Raw genomic sequence first — 21,291 nt, 5'->3', positions numbered from 1 at the left:
CAATAAGGGAAATGATGGAAATGAAACTTCTAGCAGTGCCATATGAAATCATGTTGCAGTTTATTGTACATTTTATATTCAATTCTGTTGAAATGCACTGTATCACGCTTATAGCAGAAGCAAATAGAGCACCAATAAGGTGAAATATATATTAATATTACATCTCTATTAGGGCTAGGCAATATGACGTTATATATTGTCAAAACGATATAAACATGTCTATTGTATATCTTTTTTTATCGTGATATTTGTATTTTTCTCTATAATTTCACTTAAAACTGTTCATTTTGCACAAATTCTTAAAATGAGAAAATTCATTATTTCATATAAACTGTTGTTGAATTACCAAAAAACATGCTATATTCTGATATATAGTCGTTATCAAGATATGAAAAGACCTACGTATATCCTGATAGAAGATTTTGTCCATATCACCAGGCCCCACTTGCTATTCTGTGAAAATCTGAGATATCTCATTATGTAACAAAACTCTTCAGTTTATGTGAAGTGGAGTTAAGGGTTCTATCTGCTCTATTTTAGGGCCCTCCAGGTCCATCTGGTGAGGCTGGAGTACCCGGACCTCCGGGCAAAAGGGTGAGTACATTTCCAAAATGATGCATGAGACGATACTTCTGCTAAGCTCCGGAGATGTTCTCTATTTTTAGATTTACAACGCTCTTACATGCTTGCAAGATATTATCACTCGCTGTAGGGTGATACACATTTATGATAGTGTTACACTGTATGTTTGGATTTTTAAATTAGTTTGACGGGAAATGATGCCCATTAGTTAAACGGAGTGTCTGGACTAGCCAGTAATTGCAGACAGAGATCATCCTGTAAGAGAATATTGACATATTGCGAGTTTGACTGTGCAGTAATGTGAAAGCAGTAGGATGGCTGCCGCTGCTGCTGCTTCTAATGTCAGGAAATTAACTTGCCACTTTAATTTCTGGCACTCGGTGCCCTTTCTGTCACATCAGACTCAAGATGACATTATTTAATTTCACTAGCGTGGCGTTTTTTACGATGCCTTTCCATTTAGTGTAATAATGTTTTACAGTTAGCAATAAAGCACTGCATTAATGTACTGTATGACAGGCTGGCACAATACAGTAAGAGACAATAGAAACCTGATATTTAGCAGAGATGATCCTTAGGGAAGTCTAATTTATCCTCCAGAGAGTAATCCGTATCAACCAGCCCTGCTGCCATCTCTGTACATCGTACAGTATACAGTACAAATACAGTACAGCGCTTGCAAGTCATAAAAATATAGGTATGATAAACTGATTTTTTTTGTGCAGCACTGTGCATATTTGAGGTAATTGTGCTTTACTTGACTATTTCCATTTTATGCTACTTTCTACTTATACTCCACTACATTTCAGAAGGAAATATTGTACTTTTTACCCCATACCTTTATTTGACAGCTATAAGTACTTGTTACTTGTAAGATTTTACATTTACAGAAGCAGTATAAGCTTATATAACACACTACATTGATTGCTATAGATTAAACCAGTGGTTCCCAATGTGCAGTAGTTTGTGACCGCTTACAAAAAAAACAATGTCAACAATTGTCAGCAGTTCAACCAAAGAACGATTTCCCTCCTAAACCGTTTGGATTAGGGATGTTCCTAACGACAAATTTCCCTAACGTTTAAACGGAAGTTTAAACTTAGACTAGTTGACTAGTTGAAAAGTGAGAAAACACTCAGACAACAGTCAAAATTGAGCACAATTTCATTTCTAAGGTTAAAAATTGTCCCCAATAATATTGCATATATTATAAGAGCCATTTGAGATCATTAATAATCAAGTTTCAATAACCAAATTGTATTTCAAATGCAGCTGAAATGTGTAGCACTTTGCACTGTGCTCCAATCCGGATGTGATCATTTTGCGCCCCGGCATCGTTTATTCCGGCTCAATATATTCGATTAACTTTCAGAAGCATTTGCCTTCAACAAAGTTGAGTGGAAGGAAAAGTTTGGCTAGCACCAGCAGCCTGCTCTCCTTGCAGGTTAACATCCACATATCTGTGCTGAATGTTAATAAGCATTTTTCCGGTTGAGTTGTTATGTGCCAATTTATTCTGACACAGCCTGGATACAACCTTATTTTCATTTTCTAGCAAATGAAAATTCTGCCAAACCACACTGGCTTTACAAGATGTCATCTTCCTCCCACTTTCCACCTAAAATAATAATTATAATAATAAGTTTAACCGATTAGTATTTCTATTTCTGGCGCCGACTAGCGAGGGTTTCAAGGACTGGTCGACTAATCGCCCACATCCCCGGTTCAGATGGTTTCACTGAAATAACTGTTTAAGGTCCAAAGTGGTAAAATTATCCAATGGACCAAACTACCTACTGTGCATTGGATGGATAACACTAGCTCCGCGTTAACCAACTCATACAGTAAAATGCTACTTATGCAATGATGCATCAGTATTAACCATCTAATTATATAATATTACAATACATCAGTCACAGGGGTCATTTTGCAGGAGAACAAATACTTTTACTTTAAATGTTTTAAGTACATCTTGCTGATAAAACTTGTGTACTTTTGCATAAGTAGGATTTTACTTGTAACGGTGCATTTTTTACATTGCTGTACTGATGCTTTTCCTCCACCACTGTTAATAAGACATAAAGCCATGTGTTGAATTGATCGACATTGACATTTTCTTCACCTTGGAGACTTCGAAATAAACAGAAACAGAATCAGAAATACTTTATTGATCCCGCGGGGACATTAGGGAAGAAAACGGAACAACTGCAACAGGCTGCATGCATGGTCGGCTCATGTACACTATTACTAAAATATGATTAAAATACTGCCTGTTGTGGCTGAAACACATTGATTTCTCAAGCTCGTGGTAAGATGCTGTATAGTCCTGCACAGAAGAAGATCATCGGGTACATGCAGTAGCATTATCTGTGATAAAAACGTCCAAATAGTATCTACTGGTGCATCATTGCGATGGTGGTGCATCACAAAAATGTTCTTTGTAAGCATCAGACGCTCTAGCTTGCTTGTTTTCCTGCAATTCTGTGGCTTGAATTAAAATGCAGCCTCGGACGATTGATCATAAATTTTAAAAACGTTGGTATGGTGAGCCTTATTTAGACCCCCAATTTGTATTCCAAGGGATACTATCCAGGTGACAGAGGCTACAGAACATATTAATGGACTTTGCGATATGATTTTTCATCCTTCACCGAGGTAATTCGGGGTTAGTCTCTTTCCCAATATCTCTTCGAAATTGACTCAGGTTTGGTGCTCATTGATGCATGTGGGCTGCTTGACTACATTAGCACACACGCACACACACGCGCACATACGCACTTTCACTAATGCACATACACAGTTGCCAGGGCTCGTAACCTACATTGAAGACTGGTGGCTTTTGTTTGCTCTATTTGATTATGGTTTCTAATGGCAAACGACAGCCCACTCACAAGGTTTTGACCAGAGGCTGTTTGGTGAAAACGCTGTTGTGCTTTTAGCTCAGTATGTTTGGAATGTAGGGCAATTTGCTCGCACTTTTGTTGCCTGGCCCTGCATAACCCTCTCTCTTTTAAAAGATTCAAGGTCAGAGCGTGCATCAGCCGAACAATTAGTATGTACACGGAACTACTGCCTGTCAGCAAATGTTGGAGAATTTCTCTTGTAGAGAATAATTATGTATTTTGTGGTCTTTTGAATAGGTTTATATAAAAGGTTTTCACACAATGGAGTATAGTTATTAAGTTAGGTATTTCAGAACAATGACATATTTCAAGTATTCATGTACAAATTGCATTTCATTGTCTTTCTCCTCAGGGACCTGTTGGAGCAGCAGGTCAGGAGGGCAGACAAGGAGAGAAGGGATCCAAGGTAAGTCGCCAACTTTCTTGTACAAATTATAATTAGCTATTGAAGTTTTATTCTTGCTGGGAGCAGGGTTTCATAATTATATGGAAGCAAAGAAAGGCCTAAATTTTAATCTTTAATAATGTGAAATGTTATCGCTACTGAATATTTAATTTTGAAATATAAACTCCACTGAATTTAATTAGAAAACCATCTATCTCAACTCATGTCTAAATGTAACTTCCTAGGAAATTACGGGCCGTTAGAATAAAATCAAGTAAAATATTTTGATGCTATAAATTCATTTTATTTACATTTCAACATTAAGTATTCGGTAGTGGTGCAAATTCATAATTAGGTGTGTGGGACTGTATTGTTTCACAAGTAAACAGTTTACAAACTAATTTTAAACAAATAAAAAGCTAAATCATCGTCAGACAATAGCCGATGGATTCCCCGATTGCGTTTCAACCAAAGCGTTCCGCCTCTTTTGCTCTCCAAACGGATTGTTTACCTGCATTCAACCAGAGCCTGCTCGAACATGATTGGTCAATAATACTCGGACACGCTTCCGATGCCAAAATCTTGTGCCGTTGCCTAGAGATTCTACATGATTACATTCAGTGTTACTCGCCAAATAAATAAAAATCCTTGAGGTTATACAAGCGTGTCGAGCGCATTTCTTTCCTCATAAAACCTTTGCAAATTAAGTATTTTAAATCCAGCATTGTTTACAACCATGTTCACCAGCTTGCAGTCTTCTTCTTCTTGAGCTTTGCTGGTGCATTGCTGCATATCTTGGCATGTTACCACCACTTGTAGATGAGTGTAATAGCGTGACACCATTAGTAGGACTGTGTATCGCGTGCATGTGCGTCCTCGTGCATGAGATAAACACAACGGGGACTCATCCATAGAGAAACAGCTCCATAGTGCCACTAGAGGTCTAAAACTCCTCAGGGAACCTTGAAGTTGCCATAAATGGCTGCCAGACTTTGCTGCCTAGAAGGCAGTCAAACAACATTGATTGAAATGTCTGTAATGATAGATGCCCAGCAGATGATATAAAGGCCAAAGTAACACAGATTTAAACCCTTTCCTGGTAATATCCTGCTCAGGTGTACATTTGTGTTCACCTCAGATCAGGTTAAGTTGTAAAAATCGGTGAATTCGTCTCAGCGAAGATGCAGCGGGGTTTCTCGAGGCAATCAGCGGATTTGATTGCTTTGTTAAAATCCATAACATGCTAGTGTTTGCACAGTTGAAGAGCATCAAATAGAAAACGTCTTTGTACGCCTTAAAGAAATTGTTTGTCTCCAAATCAGTCGGTTCAAAGAAAAGCACAGACAGAAAACCTGAAAATCTCAGACGTAGCCTCCCTCTTTCTTTTGTACGTTGTCGTCCTCCATCCATCACAGAGACACGCACACATATACAAAGTGCACATTCTGTCTACATTGAGGTAAAGGATTAGAGTTGATTTGATGGAGACAAGACAAAGCCTGCGTGTTGATGTTAGGGTGTCAAATCCAGGCCTAATTGGCTGTCAGAGCAATTTAATCCCCTCCTCCTATCACCCTAGTTGATATGACATCTCTGGAACTTCAATACATAAAATCTCACCGTTCCTGCTCAGAGACAACAGACGAGATCTGGTAACATTTGATCTGTTGGGATGTTGCGAAATCCTCGAAATCTTTCCAATCTGACGTGTTTTTTTTGTGGAAGGAAAACATTGCAACATATCAAACGATGTGATGCAAGATTGCTTAAATTATCAAGTTGGATGAAGATGTTGTTGTGAAGAGACATATTTGACTATACGCATTGCAAAGTAACAGCATTTAAGATGTCGTGTGGAGTTTTCGAGTACTAGTGTCATTGTGGAGCAATGTTTTTAAGAGCGAGTGCTGCTTTTTTTTTTGTATGGGCTGCACAAGGACGTACTTATATGTGCACAATGTCCAATAAGCTTTTAAAGTGGTTTTTTTTTGAGGAATAAAATGCATTCAACATGTTTGTAGGACTCAAGGATACACAAAAAAAAAAATGGCAAAGAATACTTTCAAGTGCCTAGACATGTATGAGCCCTAGATGATTATTAATTGTTATTTTGTGCTGATGTTTTACAGGGAGAAGCTGGAGCCGAGGGGCCTGTTGGGAAAACTGGACCTGTGGGACCTCAGGGGCCTGCTGGAAAGTCTGGTCCTGAGGGACTGCGTGGAATCCCTGGCCCTGTTGTGAGTACATTTTACATTTTTTTTTCATGCCACAGGTTTCACATTCATGTTTATGGAGCAGATTACATTGAAAATTAATGTTAGTTAAAGTGGCAATCCTTAGGAAATAGAATAGAAAAATTATATTTCTATGTACATAAGCTTCAAGTTTTCAGAATTGTTAATATCATGGATACCTTTTGAACATGTATTGTTTCTTAAAATACAGTTTAGTATCTTTAATAAATTTAATTGAATCTAGTATTTAGATTATTCTCATGTTATAGCCAAATACTGTAAATACTGTATTATTTTGTCTGTATTTTCAGGGTGAGCAAGGACTGCCTGGTGCTTCTGGTCAAGACGGCCCTCCTGGACCTTTGGTAAGACATCTTTTCCCACCTGCTCAGTAAAAATATAGTTGTATTTATTGTATAAAAAAGTAAAACAAATGTGCCGACTGCTGATACTGCAGCACTGCCTGCCCACTCCTTGTTAAAAGGTCTTAATTTGCATGCGTTTTATGCATTAAATGACATTGGTTATCCTTGGTTTTACGGTACAATATACATGGTTTTGGTGTGATAACATTACAGTATTGTAGAGCTGCAACGATTAATTGATTAGTCGATCCACAGAAAATTAATCAGTTTATTATTTATTATTCATTTTATAATTGAATTGTCATTATATAATCAAAAATGCTAAACATTTGCTGGTTCCAGCTTCTTGAACGTGAGAATCTGATGGGGTTTTTTTGTCCTACATGGAAGTAAGCTGAATGACTTTGGATGTTTTTGATTGTTGGTTATACAAAACAGTAGATTTTTCCCTATTTTCTGACATTTTATGGACAAAACGAAATTGATTAATCGTGAAAATAATTGAATTGCACCCCTTAAATATTGCTCACAGCAGTTGTTGCAGTACCGCTGCAGGATAAATGGAAAACAGTCACCATCAATCCAGAGATCTGCGATGGCTGTCACTGTAAAATAATGTGTATTCATTTCACTGTCAGTCATGCTTCACAAACCGATTCTTTCCCTCCACAGGGACCTCCTGGACTTCTTGGTATGAAAGGTGACTCTGGATGGAAGGGAGAGAAGGTAAGACATTATTATGATGCAAATCTAAAATTGCTTTATTGTGTATTCCTCATATCTGCGTATGCGCTTTATCTGCAGCTTCCATAGTAAGTAAACATCTGGGCCTATTGGCTCTATCTCTTTGTTCGGTCTCTCCCAGCCGGTATGGATGAAGAAAGCTTCTGCTCTGTGCTTTCACACAGTGATTTAATGCAGCGAATGAATATGTATAAGTCCAATAATATCATGGCTGTAATGGTCATTGGTTAAATGCCAGCATGCAGTAGACAGACGCAGACGACCAGCAGCAGGTGCTGAGACAGACCACCATTGTTAAATATGACGACCACTATAAACACAGTAATTATTTATTGGCAGAAATAAGAGTAATACTGCGGTCGTCCGGCCAGATACTGTGCATGAACTTGCAGGTGAATTTGCATTTTGGTTTCACTTTGAAAAACTGCTTTAATTTTCTGCAGATGATGAATGAAAGGAAATTAAACTTTAGTAGATATAATAATGACTTTATGTCAAATGGATAAATCAGAATCCGTTTATTGGTCAGGTATGAGTACACATACCAGGAATTTGGCTCCAGGTTTCTGTTGCTTTCATTGTACATACACAGAAATAGAAACACGGATGCAAACAAAGCTGAACAAGAGTGAACATACACGTAGGTGAAAGAAGATAAATAAATATTAAAAAAATGCAATACACCAGGGAACAACATACAATGTATGAGTCAGACTGTTTCTGTAAATTGTAAACAATAATACAACAGTGCAATGGTGCAGAGTGCAACTATGCTGGAATAAATATTGAATGAGTAATGTAACGAGTTATTCCGATGCTTTTGTCTCACTTTTTGTTCTTTATTTTCTTCTCTGCCTTCTCCAGGGTCATCCGGGTCTTATCGGTCTGATTGGACCTCCCGGTGAGCCCGGAGAGAAGGGAGACCGAGGATTGCCTGGACCTCAGGGTACTGGAGGAGGCAAGGGTGAAGCTGTAAGTGTCAGGCAGAGTATGCTTTATTAAAATATACCCTCCATTGTCTCCACAGGAATGTGAATCTCATAAAGTCATAGCGCTGCATAAATGTATTATTTTTGTAAGTGTGACTTTCTTCGACTTAGAGGTTTTATTCCCACAAGACCACTATACAGTCATAGGGGAGGAAGTGAAGTTGCAACGATAAGTCGATTAGTTTATTAGTTTATTTTGATAATCGATGTTTGAGTGATTTTTTTAAAGAAAAAAAAAGGTCAAAATTCACTGATTTTCAGCTTCTTAAATTTGAAAATGTTCTGGTTTCTTTACTCTATTACAGAATATCATAGAATATAATTGAATATCTTTGAGTTGTGAACAAAACAAGACATTTGAGGACGTCATCTTGGGCTTTGGGAAACATCTTTCACCATTTTCTGACATTTTATAGACCAAACAACTAATCGATTCAACGTTAGGTGCAGCCTTAGATATAAAGACTTATTACTGCAAGTAGGGCTGGGTGTTATTGTTTATCGACATTCAGTGAAATCACATTAGAGTCATACATTACATATGTGAAACGTTTTGTCTGATGTAATACATAACAATTGAACCCAGTTCATTGCATTGAATGTCAGCTTGCTTATTGTATATGTAATTTTGCATCCATTTGCCATATTTTCATATATATCAACCAATATTTTAACCATATTTCCCAGCCAAATGCATCAAATATCATATCTTAAATGATCTATTAATTGCATTCTGACTGATGTGATCTATTGTCTGTTATTTAAGGGTGCTGGTGGTTCTCATGGTCCTCTCGGCCCTCCTGGTCCTCCTGGTATTTCTGTAAGTTCCATTTCTTATTGATTTAAATATTTCTACTTCATTACATCATGACCGTATTTCATCTCTTTAATATTTCCTTTTCAACAGGGCGCTCAAGGACAGAAGGGTTCCAAGGGATCACTTGTAAGTTGTGTTTTCAGTCTTTTGATGCCTTTCATTGCTCGTTGAGTGTTTTATCACAGTGGCTTGCATATTAATTATGTCCATTACACTTTGTTTTCTGTCAGGGTACAGCAGGACAGAAGGGAGACACTGGATTGATTGGACCACCTGGAGCACCTGTAAGTGACCTGTTTATTATCAATCAATTTACATAGTTCTACCCAAGCATTATTAAAGGGTAACTTTGGTATTTTTCAACCCCATTTTCACATGTTTTTATGTCTAACTGACTAATAGGGACAATCATTTCTGAAACTGGTCCAGTGTTGAGGGAGAGCGGTGTAGACGGCAGCTGCTCACAGGCTGAAACATGGTGCTATTGGGGCAAGCTGGCATCGTCATTTACGTCCACTAAAAGTGCTTGTTTTTGCCATGAGAGGCTCTGATTATTATTATAAGTGTCTGACATTATGGAAAGAGTGTCGCTCAAGGCAAGGCAAGGCAAGGCAAGGCAGCTTTATTTGTATAGCACATTTCAACAACAGGGCAATTCAAAGTGCTTTACAGAAACATTCAAGAACATTGCGACAAAATGCAAAAGAACATTAAGAAATAATTAAAACAGTTATAAAAACATAAAAACATTAAAACATTAAAGATTAGAAAATAAAAACAAGCTAAAAATAAAAGCTAGGATAGAAGCTAAAATTGCATAAAACTCAAAAGAGTAAAAGTTATAGTGCAGTGTCAGAATGAAAGGCACCCGCAAACAGGAAAGTTTTAAGCTTTGTTTTAAAAGAAGTGAGAGTTGGAGCGGTCCTGCAGGTTTCTGGGAGCTTGTTCCAGATATTTGGTGCATAAAAACTGAATGCTGCTTCTGCATGTTTAGTTCTGACTCTGGGGACACTAAGCAGACCTGATCCAGATGACCTGAGAGGTCTGGATGGTTCATAACACAGCAGAAGATCAGAAATGTATTTTGGCCCTAAACCATTTAGTGCTTTGTAAACCAGCAGCAGTATTTTGAAATCAATTCTCTGAGAGACAGGCAGCCAGTGTAGAGACTTCAGAACTGGACTGATGTGATCCACTTTCTTGGTCTTAGTGAGGACTCTAGCAGCAGCGTTCTGAATCAGCTGCAGCTGTCTGATCGATTTTTTAGGAAGACCGGTAAAGACGCCGTTACAGTAGTCAAGTCGGCTGAAGATAAATGCATGTACTAGTTTTTCCAAATCCTGCTGAGACATCAGTCCTCTAATTCTTCTTATATTCTTCAGGTGATAGAAGGCTGTCTTTGTAATTGTCTTAATATGGCTGTTAAAGCTCAGGTCTGAGTCCATGACTACACCAAGGTTTCTGGCTTGGTCTGAGCTTTTTAACATCACAGATTGTAGGTGAGCACTAACCTTTAATCTTTCTTTTTTGGCTCCAAAAACTACAACCTCAGTTTTGTCTTTGTTCAGCTGAAGAAAATTCTGGCACATCCAATTATTGACTTGTTCAATGCACTCACTCAGTGCTTGTATTGGACTGTAGTCTCCTGGTGATAGAGTTATGTAAATTTGTGTGTCGTCTGCATAGTTATGGTAATTTATTTTGTTGTTCTCAAAAATCTGACCCAGTGGGAGCATGTAGATGTTAAACAAAAGAGGCCCCAAGATGGAGCCTTGGGGAACTCCGCATGTGATTTTGTTCAGCTCAGATTTGCAATTACCTATAGACACAAAGAAGTCCCTGTCTTTTAGGTAGGATTTAAACCAGCTGAGTGCTATGCCAGAAATACCCACCCAGTTTTCCAGTCGGTCTAGTAATATATTATGGTCAACCGTGTCGAATGCAGCACTGAGATCCAGTAAAACTAAAACCGTAGTTCTACCACTGTCTGTGTTCAATCGGATGTCATTGAAGACCTTAACAAGAGCAGTCTCAGTGCTGTGGTTTCGTCGAAAACCTGACTGGAAGACATCAAAAGAGTTGTTTAGTGCCAGAAAGCTATTTAATTTTTGAAAAACTGTTTTTTCAATTATTTTAGACAAGAATGGAAGATTTGATATCGGTCTGTAATTATTTACTATTGATGAGTCCAGATTGTTCTTTTTGAGGAGTGGTTTGATGACAGCAGTTTTCAGGGCCTGTGGGAACACTCCTGAAACAAGAGATGCATTAACAATCTGTAAAAGCTCTGAGACCATACAATCTGATACTTTTTTGAAAAGGCCTGTTGGCAGAATGTCAAGGCAGCATGAGGAGGATTTTAGATGTTGTATGATTTCCTCCAGGTATGTCTGATTTATTGGATAAAACTGTGTCATGGTATTTGCACCAGGTTTAAGTGGACGCAGGGGAAACAAACATCCTGTACCTGCTATGGAGGAAGTGACTGCTTGTCTGATTTTGTGAATTTTTTCTGTAAAAAAGGAAGCAAATTCATTGCAGGCCCTGGAGGATAAAAGTTCAGAGGCTACTGACACAGGAGGGTTTGTTAGCCTGTCGACAGTAGCAAACAGGGCACGTGCATTGTTATTGTTTTTGGTGATGATGTCAGAGAAGAAGGACCGCCTTGCATTTTTCAGTTCTGAATTATAAATGCAAAGTCTCTCTTTATAGATGTCATAATGAACTTGTAGATTTGTTTTCCTCCACTGGCGTTCAGCTTTTCGACACTCTCTTTTTTCATTTCTTACCAACATGGTATTTCTCCATGGAGATTTTTTCTTACCAGAGACAATCTTCACCGTGGTGGGTGCAATGGTATCAATAACATTTGTCATTTTAGAATTGAAATTATCTACAAGCTCATGGAGAAGTCTCGTTCTGAAATCTGGCGAGGTGACGTGTTGCTGGAAGACAACGGTGGAATAGTGGAATACATCCATGGTGGAAACGTGAGTGCCAGCCAGGCAGATTTTGTTATGTTGGAGTACAGAAAGCGTAGCTTAGTGTTATCTAAAAGATTCTCAGTGTCATGGCAGAATATTTAGATGATTTCCACAATGTGGATGAGGTCTTTGAATTCAAAGGCCACCCGTATATATTTGCGCCAGAGTATACGGATATTCAGATTTCACAACGAGACTTCTTTTTGAGCGGGACTTGGACACAAACAGACCGAATCAAAAGAAAGGTAAGAAAAATGTTTTATTTCTCCGTAGGGTCCTTTCCATAATGTTGTCAGACACTTTTAATAACAATCTGAGCCTGTCAGTGGCAAAAACAAGCAATTTTAGTGAACGTAATGTTACATTGACGCTGCTCACTTGCCCTCACAGCTGCTGGTTACAGCGTTAATACTGGATTATTGTCCCCATTAGTCACTTAGAAACAAAAACATGGGAAAATAGGGTCCAGGTTGAAAGATACTGAAGTCACCATTTAATATATACACATAATGCTCTAAAGGTGCATTTACTACAGCATTATGATTAAATACTGTACACGCTAGAGTTAAAACGATTAGTTGATAAATGGCCTCGGGCTGGGGGAATTTTTGAAGGCAGTTTTTTTCACTAATTTTGATCAAACAATTAATCATGAATACAGTTTGCCAGATTAAACAAAAGTTGTCTAAATTGATAAAGGCGCTTTGGAAAACATCCCTTGATAAATATATATCGACAGCAATAATGTGCTTGACCTTAACCTCCGTGTTGCAGGGTCCACCCGGAGACTTCATCCAGCCGCTGCCCATCCAGATGTCCAGAAAGACCAGGCGCCATGCTGAGATGCAGGGAGACGAGGCATTGCCAGACTACGGCGTAGATGGCGTCGGTATGGAGGGAATGGAGGATGTCTTTGGATCCCTCAACAACCTCAAACAAGACATTGAGCGCATAAAGTTCCCCATGGGTACCCAAGACAATCCTGCCAGGACCTGCAACGACCTGCACCTCAGCCAGCCCGACTTCCCAGATGGTAGGACAGAGACGGGGTTCATATTAGTATTAACCATGAGACAGAATCCATCAATAGTAGAATCTGGTCTACAAATGTAACAAACAGTAAACATACAGTAGGTCAAGTGTCGCAACATTTATTCTACGCTCTACTTTTACTGTTTCAGTTCTATTTAGTCACTAAAATATCTTTAAACATCCTCTTACTGTCCAGTGGCCTGGATAAAAATGTTGACACTCATTTTCACACTTGAAGTACTTTGTGCCCTTTTTTTTAATAAAAACATGTTTTAATTTACATACTTACATTTAACATTCTCTTAAAACACACCAGCATCAATCAAAGATAAGGTTGTAAATATGAAAATTCATTATAAAGTGTCAGGTCGCTATCAGGGAAACTAAACGGAATTGTAACTCAAGTAACAATGCTTTAATAATACAGGTTTTTAACATAGCGTTTCAAATTATTTTGGCTAACCAAAAACACCACTGTGTCTTTTGAAACCAAAGTAGTGCTGCAACTAACAACTCAGTTAATTATAATTATTAATTTCCGATTAATCTGCTGATTATTTTCTCAATTAATGGTTTGATCTATAAAACATTCCCTTCAAAATATCCTAGAGATTTCTATCCTAGAAACGTCGTGTTTTTATTCAACCAACAGTGGAAAACCCCAAAATATTCAATTTATTATAATTTTAAACCAAGAAAAGAAGCAAATCCTCACATTTAAAAAAAATAAACAATCAAATGTTTGGTATTTTTGAAAGAAAATGTACTTAATACATTTTTAAAATATTTTCTGATTGATTTATTTCAATCATCTAAAGGATTAATTGCAGCTTTAGACCAAAGCTACACCATAACACATCAGTCAGTGTATTTTGATCTGTGATGATGTGAACATTAAATAACAGCAGTAGTATTCACTCTGTAGGAGGCCAAAATGTGTGCTTCTTACCCTTGCCTTGGCTCCATCTCATGGCTGTTTATCTCTCAGGTGAATACTGGATTGATCCAAACCAGGGCTGCATAGGAGATGCCATCAAAGTGGTCTGTAACTTCACAGCAGGCGGAGAAACGTGCATCTACCCAGATAAGAAATCCGCAGGAGTAAGTTACAGGCAGATGTTAACATCTGTTAAAGACAGTATGAGACCTGAATGAAATGCTGTTTAACATAAAAAACATGTAGGAGCTATTTAATTAAGATCTGTGTACAGCTACTGCCATCGTGACACTTTCAAGTTGTCAATAACTATTTTTTTTTAATTACAGGTTAGAATATCCAACTGGCCCAAGGAGTTTCCAGGTTCATGGTTCAGTGAATTTAAACGTGGCAAAATTGTGAGTCAACCAACATAATTTTTTCTTTTCTATTACCTCCCAGTAGACATTCACATCCTTTTCAAATAGGTTTTTCAATTTTGCTGCTTTATCACTTTGTCTCATTTACGGTAACTCTTCACCACCAATCTCTCTATTCTATCCTGTCATACATCTCCTTCCCTTACCTTTCTCATCCTTCCTTTTCCTATTTACCTCCTTATCTTTCTTTCAAACCATCCCTCCCTTTATTTACCTTTCCTGTTCCTTCTTTCCATTCTAATTGTTTTTCTCTCCATCTCTCTGTCCCCAGTTGAACTACGTTGACATGGCAGAAAACACCATCAGCACAGTGCAGATGACTTTCCTGAAGCTGCTGAGCTCCTCAGCACATCAGAACTTCACCTATGTTTGCCATCAGTCCGTGGCCTGGTACGACGCCAAGGCTGACAACTATGACAAGGCGCTGCGCTTCCTGGGCTCCAACGACGAGGAGATGTCTTACGACAATAATCCTTTCATCAAGCCACTGATGGACGGCTGCTCGGTAAACACTCATTTTCTAACTTTCACTTTGCAATTAAAGTTTTTTTCTTAATCCCATGAAATCCAACTAATCCTCACAAATATGTAGACTGTTGAAGAAGAATGTCGTACAACAATGTTTATACAGGTACAAACCAGAATAATCGAGGGATCAAGTGTAGAATCTGATATTATATGCTTATAGCATAGCCCCTTTTTTTATGCACTAGATTTACAGTTTTAAACAGTTTGTAATTATAAATGTTTTATAACATTTTCATGGCACACTATACTGTGACTTTTAGGGCAAATTATCTGACATACTATGACCTTTTTTTTTTTTTTTTTTTACATTTTTGACACTACTGTGACTTTTTATTGCATACTATACTAAGGAATTACTTTTTTTGGAGATACTATACTATCACTTTTTTCAGCATAGTACACTACGATGTACTTTACTATGACTTTTTTAATTTTTTCAACATACTAAGACCTTTCTCAACATATAATATAACTTTTTTGACATACTATGACATTTTTATCGACACACTATACTATGATTTTGTTTTTTACATACTTTACTATCACTTTTTTTGTTTTTTCAACATATTAAACTGTCTTTTTAAATTTTTTCAACATACTAAGACCTTTCTCAACATATAATATAACTTTTTTGACATACTATGACATTTTTATCGACACACTATACTATGATTTTGTTTTTTACATACTTTACTATCACTTTTTTTGTTTTTTCAACATATTAAACTGTCTTTTTAAATTTTTTCAACATACTATACTATGACTTATTTTTTCAACATACTTTGTTTTTTATTTTTCTGACATACTATACTATGACTTAATTTCTTCAAATTACTGTCCAATGACTTTTTTATTTTTTTATTACATACTATTCCATTCCTTTTTATGACATATTTTATAGCATGCTATACTGTGACTTGTTTTATTACTTTTTTTTCTAACATTATAGTAAGACTATTGTATTACCTTTTCTGGGTATACTATTCTATGATTTTTTTTTTTACTTCTTAAGACACTGGTTACGATATTTCTCATAGCATACTATATTATGAGTTTTTATGACTTGTTTATTATCTTGAATGGAATATCTTTAGCTTGATTGGACTAAACAAGCAAAGTGCCTTTACTTATGGCTTTGGGAAACTGTGATGGGCGGATTTTACAATCTTGTTTATTTTAACATTTTATGGGGATATTATTAATCAAGAAAATAAAGGTCAAATTAATCACAAATGAAAATAGTCATTAGTTGCAGGCCCTAGAGGACTTTTTCTTACACTTAAACAACAGATGTAGAGATTCTTTCTTTAAATTATTTAAATTGTTTGGTCAGTAAAATGTTAGAAAATAGTGAAAAATGCCCATTACATTTTTCCACACCCAAAGGTGACATCGTCATTTTTTATTTTGTTCGATCAACTCTCCAAAACCCCAACATATTTAATCTACAAACAATGTAAAAAAAAAAAAAAGAGACAAGTAGCAAATCTTTGCATTTCAGTAGCTTGTTATCAAAACTGTTAATAGTCTGTCTAATGACAACTATAATGGTTCAGCACTAATTTGTACCAACAATACAATCAGCTTCTGCTCTTTCAAGGTGTGCATAGAGCAAGATATTCTATATTATCTCTCCATAAAAAAAACATATATTTTTTTAATTATTATTATAAAAGTTTCCTAAAGGAATTTGTGAACCTTACTGCACCACCTTACTAAATAACTGTCTGTCCTTTGTGTTCACAGCTGAAGCAGGGCTATTCAAAGACGGTGATGGAGATCAACACTCCCCGCATCGACCAGTTGCCCATCATTGACGTCATGCTGAATGACTTTGGGGAATCCAACCAGAGGTTTGGCTTTGAGGTCGGCCCCGTCTGTTTCCTCGGCTAGACACAACACTACTCCCCGCTGAAGGACAGGGTCAGAGGGTACATATTAACACCCACAAGCTGAGATCCGACAACCTTTACCTTCTCTCCCCGCGAAGCAAAAAAAACCTGTGTTTACTTTTGTTGCCGAGAAGATCCACTCTGCCCCTAGGCCCTGTCATGAAAGCGCTGACCAGGGGAAACTACTCCTCGCCCTTGTAGGGCCAGAATCACATGACTTTAACTTACATGTCGTAATGGGAGTGACATCAGGAAAAGGACATTTGATGCCGTGGCGGACAGTGGCGCACTTTCAGCAACAGAGAGAGGATTCACTCACCCCAAGCCCCATCCTCCCTTGTCCTTCCCCTCCCACCACGCCTCCCTCTCTGGATGCTCCAGGTGCTGCTCTGAATACAACCACAGTGGTGCTTTTGTGCAGAATCACAAAACACTCAAGGTGCTACAAAAAGTGCTTTTTGATAAAACTGTAATTATTATTATTATTGTGTACAATATTGTTCCTTTCCGAATCCACTCTAAAAAAGTGCATGTGCCCCAGCTCTTAGAGTTTAAATAAATATTTGGTAAACTATATAGAGATAAATCCAATGAATATATTTGATGTGTTAAAAACAAAATTTGCTAAAAAAATGTCTTTTGAGAACATTCCGATTTGTAAGTACAAATAATCCTTGTGTAAATAATATAACTTTCAATATTTGATTTTTTTATGAGAGCTAAGACAACTGGAACATAACACCTAACTCTAAAAGCATTTTTGTCCTTTTTATGACATACAAGTTGGTATGCCCATCAGGATATTAAGCCATAATAAAATGAGATAGTAATATAAATATTGTAAGAAAGGGCTTATTCTTCCAAACTTTATTCATGCAGATGTTATATTGTACCTCAGTTTCTTAAAAAAAAATTAAAATGGACATATTTGGCTCGTCTTCAACTGTGTTTATAACTTGACAACACAATCAAGTTTGAACATTATTTGTGGTGCTAACTTCAAAGAAAAATATCTTTGTGGAATTAAATTCGCTTTGGCGATTTTCTCATTTGTAACAATGAACAAAATGTTTCATGTGCCTTGAATTGTTCAAAAATATTAAAACTGGATTCTGAAAGATGTTGGGTTGAATGTCTGTATTGTTGGCTATTTGAGTGCAGAAATAATTAGTGCTCTTTTTTGTGATTCTGCCAATCCTTATTCATAATACCTTCCTTCACCCTGACGATTTAAGATTATGAGGGTTAGCGGCTCCAAGTGTTTGGGTTCATGTGATTGATTCTGCTGAGCTCAGGCGCTGTGATCTCTTCCACTTTCTCTCTCTGACTCGGATTTGACTTTGATCAAGATCTGTTTGCATTTCCACCTCTTTAGCTTAAAGCTATAATAGCATAGACTTCAGAGACGCTTTCAAACCTGTGTAATTACAATATGTTTACAACCTATGTACAAATGAAATAAATATTTGGTGCTTTGCCAAATGCACACTGCAATCGTTTGCATTCACTTACAGATTATCCTATATTTATTTATAGCAAATTGAGCCCGTAGAACCAGTGTATCACGATAAAATGCATAGTCACACAAAGCAAGCTGAGGTCTTATATGCCAACACTGGATAACAACAGCTGATTAGGCTTCACGTGTAGTAAAAAGAAAATTGAATTTTACCACCCTTGCCTCAAAAATGCTTATTTTTCAGCCAAGTTATCATACATTGTTGATGTTCTGTTAAGGATTTTGAGTAACTACAGACAGTCCTACCTGTGAGCAACCCTGTCAACATTTAGGTCAATACCGAGTGCAGCAACCACCAAAACATTTACTTTTCTGAGACAACACTGATCAATTGATATGTAAATCAAACAACATGCTGTGTCATTCCAGAGAGTTCAGTTCAGTTCCATTTACCTATATACAGACGTGTTAGACTACGACTTTTTCTATGGCATGTTTATGTCATATGACATACTACACGTGACTTTTTTTTTTTACATATGTCAACTTTTTTTGACATACAATGACCTTTTTATAACTTTTTCGACATACCATACTATTCTATGACTTTTTTCGACATACTATAAAAGTCATGGAAAAAATCATAGTATTGTATGTCGAAAAAAGTCATAGTATATGATGTTGAAAAAAGTCATAGTATGTCGAAAAAAAACTCATAGTATGTGGAAGAAAAGTCAGAGTATAGTATTTTGGAAAAAGTCGTAGTATAGAATGTCGAAAAAAGTTGAAAACAAAGTCATAGTGTAGTTTGTGGAAAAAAGTAATATTATAGTATGTGGAAAAAAGTCACAGTATAGTATGTCAAGAATGAAGTCATAATATAGTATGTCGAAAAAAAGAGTCACAGTATATTATGTCAAAAAAAGTTATAGTATAGTATGTTGAAAAAAAGTCATAATATAGTATGTTGGAAAGAGTAAAAAAAATCATAGTATAGTATGCAAATCATACTAAAGTATGTTGAATTTTTTTTTAAAAAGTCATAGTATAGTATGTTGAAAATAGTCATGAAAAAGACAGTAAAATATGTTGAAAAGAAGTCATAATATAGTATGCTGAAAAGAGTAAAAAAAAAAGTCATAGTTTAGTATTTCAGAAAAAAAGTCATAGTATAGTATGTCAAAAAAAGTTGAAAACAATGTCATAGTACAGTGTGTCGAAAAAAGGATATAGTATAGTATGTCGACAGAAAGTCAGAGTATAGTATGTTGAAAAATGTTGAAAAGAAAGTCGTAGTATAGTATGTTTTAAAAATTCATAGTATAGGATGTCTAAAAAAAGTCATTGTATAGTATGTCGAAAGGAAGTCATAGTATAGCTTGTTGAAAAAAGTCATAGTATAGGATGTCTAAAGGCATGACTAGACCACACTGCATACCATCATACCAAATTTGAAGTTCCTAAGTTAAATAGTTTCCGAGTTCTGCTCCGGAAACTAAAGTGTGACAGACGGACGGATGGACGGACGGACGGACGGATGGACGGACGGATGGACGGACCGATGGACGGACCGATGGACGGAAGGACAGACACGCGGATTGCTATATACCCCTGACTACGTTGTCGCGGGGGTATAATAAATAAATGCTTTTGTCCTTTGTGTTCACAGCTGAAGCAGGGCTATTCAAAGACGGAGATGGAGATTAACACTCCCCTCATCAACCAGTTGCCCATCATTGAGGTCATGCTGAATGACTTTGGGGAATCCAACCAGAGGTTTGGCTTTGGGGTCTGCTTACTCGGCTACACGCACCGCTCCTACACGCTCAAGGACAGGGTCAGAGGGTACATATTAACACCCACATGCTGAGATCCGACAACCTTTACCTTCTCTCCCCACAAAACTAAAAAAACAGTTTTCTTTTATTGCCGAGAACCACAGAGGTGCTTTTGTGCAGAATCACAAAACACTCAAGGTGCTACAAAAAGTGCTTTTTTATAAAAAACTGTAAATATTATTATTATTATTGTGCACAATATTGTTCCTTTCCGAATCCACTCTAAAAACGTGTGCGCCAGCTATTAAGAGTTTAAAAAAGTATTTGGTAAACTATATAGAAATACATCCTATGAGTATATTTGATGCGTGTTAAAAACAAAATTGCTAAAAAGATATCATTTGAAAACATTACAATTTGTAAGTTAAAAATAATAACTATAAATAATATAACTTTCAATATTTTATCTTTTATGAAAGCTAACAACTGGAACGTAACACCTAACTCTAAAAGCATTTTTGTCTTTTTATGACATACCAGTTGGTATGCCCATCAGGATATTAAGCCATAATAAAATGAGATAGTAATATAAATATTGTAAGAAAGGGATTATTCTTCCAAACTTTATTCATGCAGATGTTATATTGTACCTCAGTTTCTTTTAATGTGGACATATTTGGTTCGTCTTCAAATGATTTTATAACTTGATAACACAATCAAGTTTGAACATTATTAGAACTTACAAAGAAAAACCTTTTTCTTCGTGGAGTTAATTTCTTCCAATTGTTTGTTTTTCAAATAGACAAAAACGCCTTGTCGATTTTCTTATTTGTAACAATGAGCAAAATGTTTTCATGTGAATGAACAATTTTGAATTGTTCATTAAAAATATTAAAACTGGATTCCGAAGATGTTGGGTTGAATGTCTGTATTGTTGGCTATTTCGGTGCAGAAATAATTAGTGCTCTTTTTGTGATTCTGCGCTTCCTCATTCACAATACCTTCTTTCACCACGATACTTTAAGATTAGGAGGATTAGCGGCTCCAAGTGTTTGGGTTCATGTGATTGATTCTGCTGAGCTCAGGCGCTGTGATCTCTTCCACATTCTTTCTCTGACTCGGATTTGACTTTGATCAAGATCTGTTTGCATTTCCACCTCTTTAGCTTAAAGCTATAATAGCATCTTACTTCAGAGGTGCTTTCAAACCTGTGTAATTACGATTTGTTTACAACCTATATACA

The 21,291-nt window shown here is 36.7% G+C and overlaps 1 protein-coding gene and 1 long non-coding RNA gene across 3 annotated transcripts in view; one reads left to right on the top strand and one right to left on the bottom strand.

Annotated features, from left to right (window-relative positions):
• The window catches only part of LOC119498372 (collagen alpha-1(XI) chain-like), a 107,145-nt gene extending 88,848 nt beyond the window's left edge, over positions 1-18,297 (top strand). Inside the window, exons 54-67 of the mRNA XM_037787204.1 lie at positions 541-594; positions 3,838-3,891; positions 6,000-6,107; positions 6,416-6,469; positions 7,142-7,195; positions 8,078-8,185; positions 8,969-9,022; positions 9,110-9,145; positions 9,250-9,303; positions 12,778-13,036; positions 14,024-14,136; positions 14,302-14,370; positions 14,663-14,896; positions 16,666-18,297. Of these exons, the coding sequence (XP_037643132.1) occupies positions 541-594; positions 3,838-3,891; positions 6,000-6,107; positions 6,416-6,469; positions 7,142-7,195; positions 8,078-8,185; positions 8,969-9,022; positions 9,110-9,145; positions 9,250-9,303; positions 12,778-13,036; positions 14,024-14,136; positions 14,302-14,370; positions 14,663-14,896; positions 16,666-16,812 (1,398 nt within the window). The 3' untranslated portion in view covers positions 16,813-18,297. The remainder of the gene's footprint in view (positions 1-540; positions 595-3,837; positions 3,892-5,999; positions 6,108-6,415; positions 6,470-7,141; positions 7,196-8,077; positions 8,186-8,968; positions 9,023-9,109; positions 9,146-9,249; positions 9,304-12,777; positions 13,037-14,023; positions 14,137-14,301; positions 14,371-14,662; positions 14,897-16,665) is intronic.
• The window catches only part of LOC119498374, a 51,867-nt gene continuing 38,292 nt past the window's right edge, over positions 7,717-21,291 (bottom strand). Inside the window, exons 3-5 of one of the 2 annotated variants that reach the window (XR_005209110.1) lie at positions 13,985-14,111; positions 12,759-13,025; positions 7,717-8,183 (exon numbers count right to left, since the gene is read on the bottom strand). This is a non-coding gene — a long non-coding RNA (uncharacterized LOC119498374). The remainder of the gene's footprint in view (positions 8,184-12,758; positions 13,026-13,984; positions 14,112-21,291) is intronic. The other variant, XR_005209111.1, reaches the window with a different exon arrangement.

This window comes from Sebastes umbrosus, chromosome 12 (assembly GCF_015220745.1).
Source record: "Sebastes umbrosus isolate fSebUmb1 chromosome 12, fSebUmb1.pri, whole genome shotgun sequence".
Classification (NCBI taxonomy): domain Eukaryota; kingdom Metazoa; phylum Chordata; class Actinopteri; order Perciformes; family Sebastidae; genus Sebastes; species Sebastes umbrosus.
This window is presented reverse-complemented; position numbering and strand designations above follow the sequence as displayed.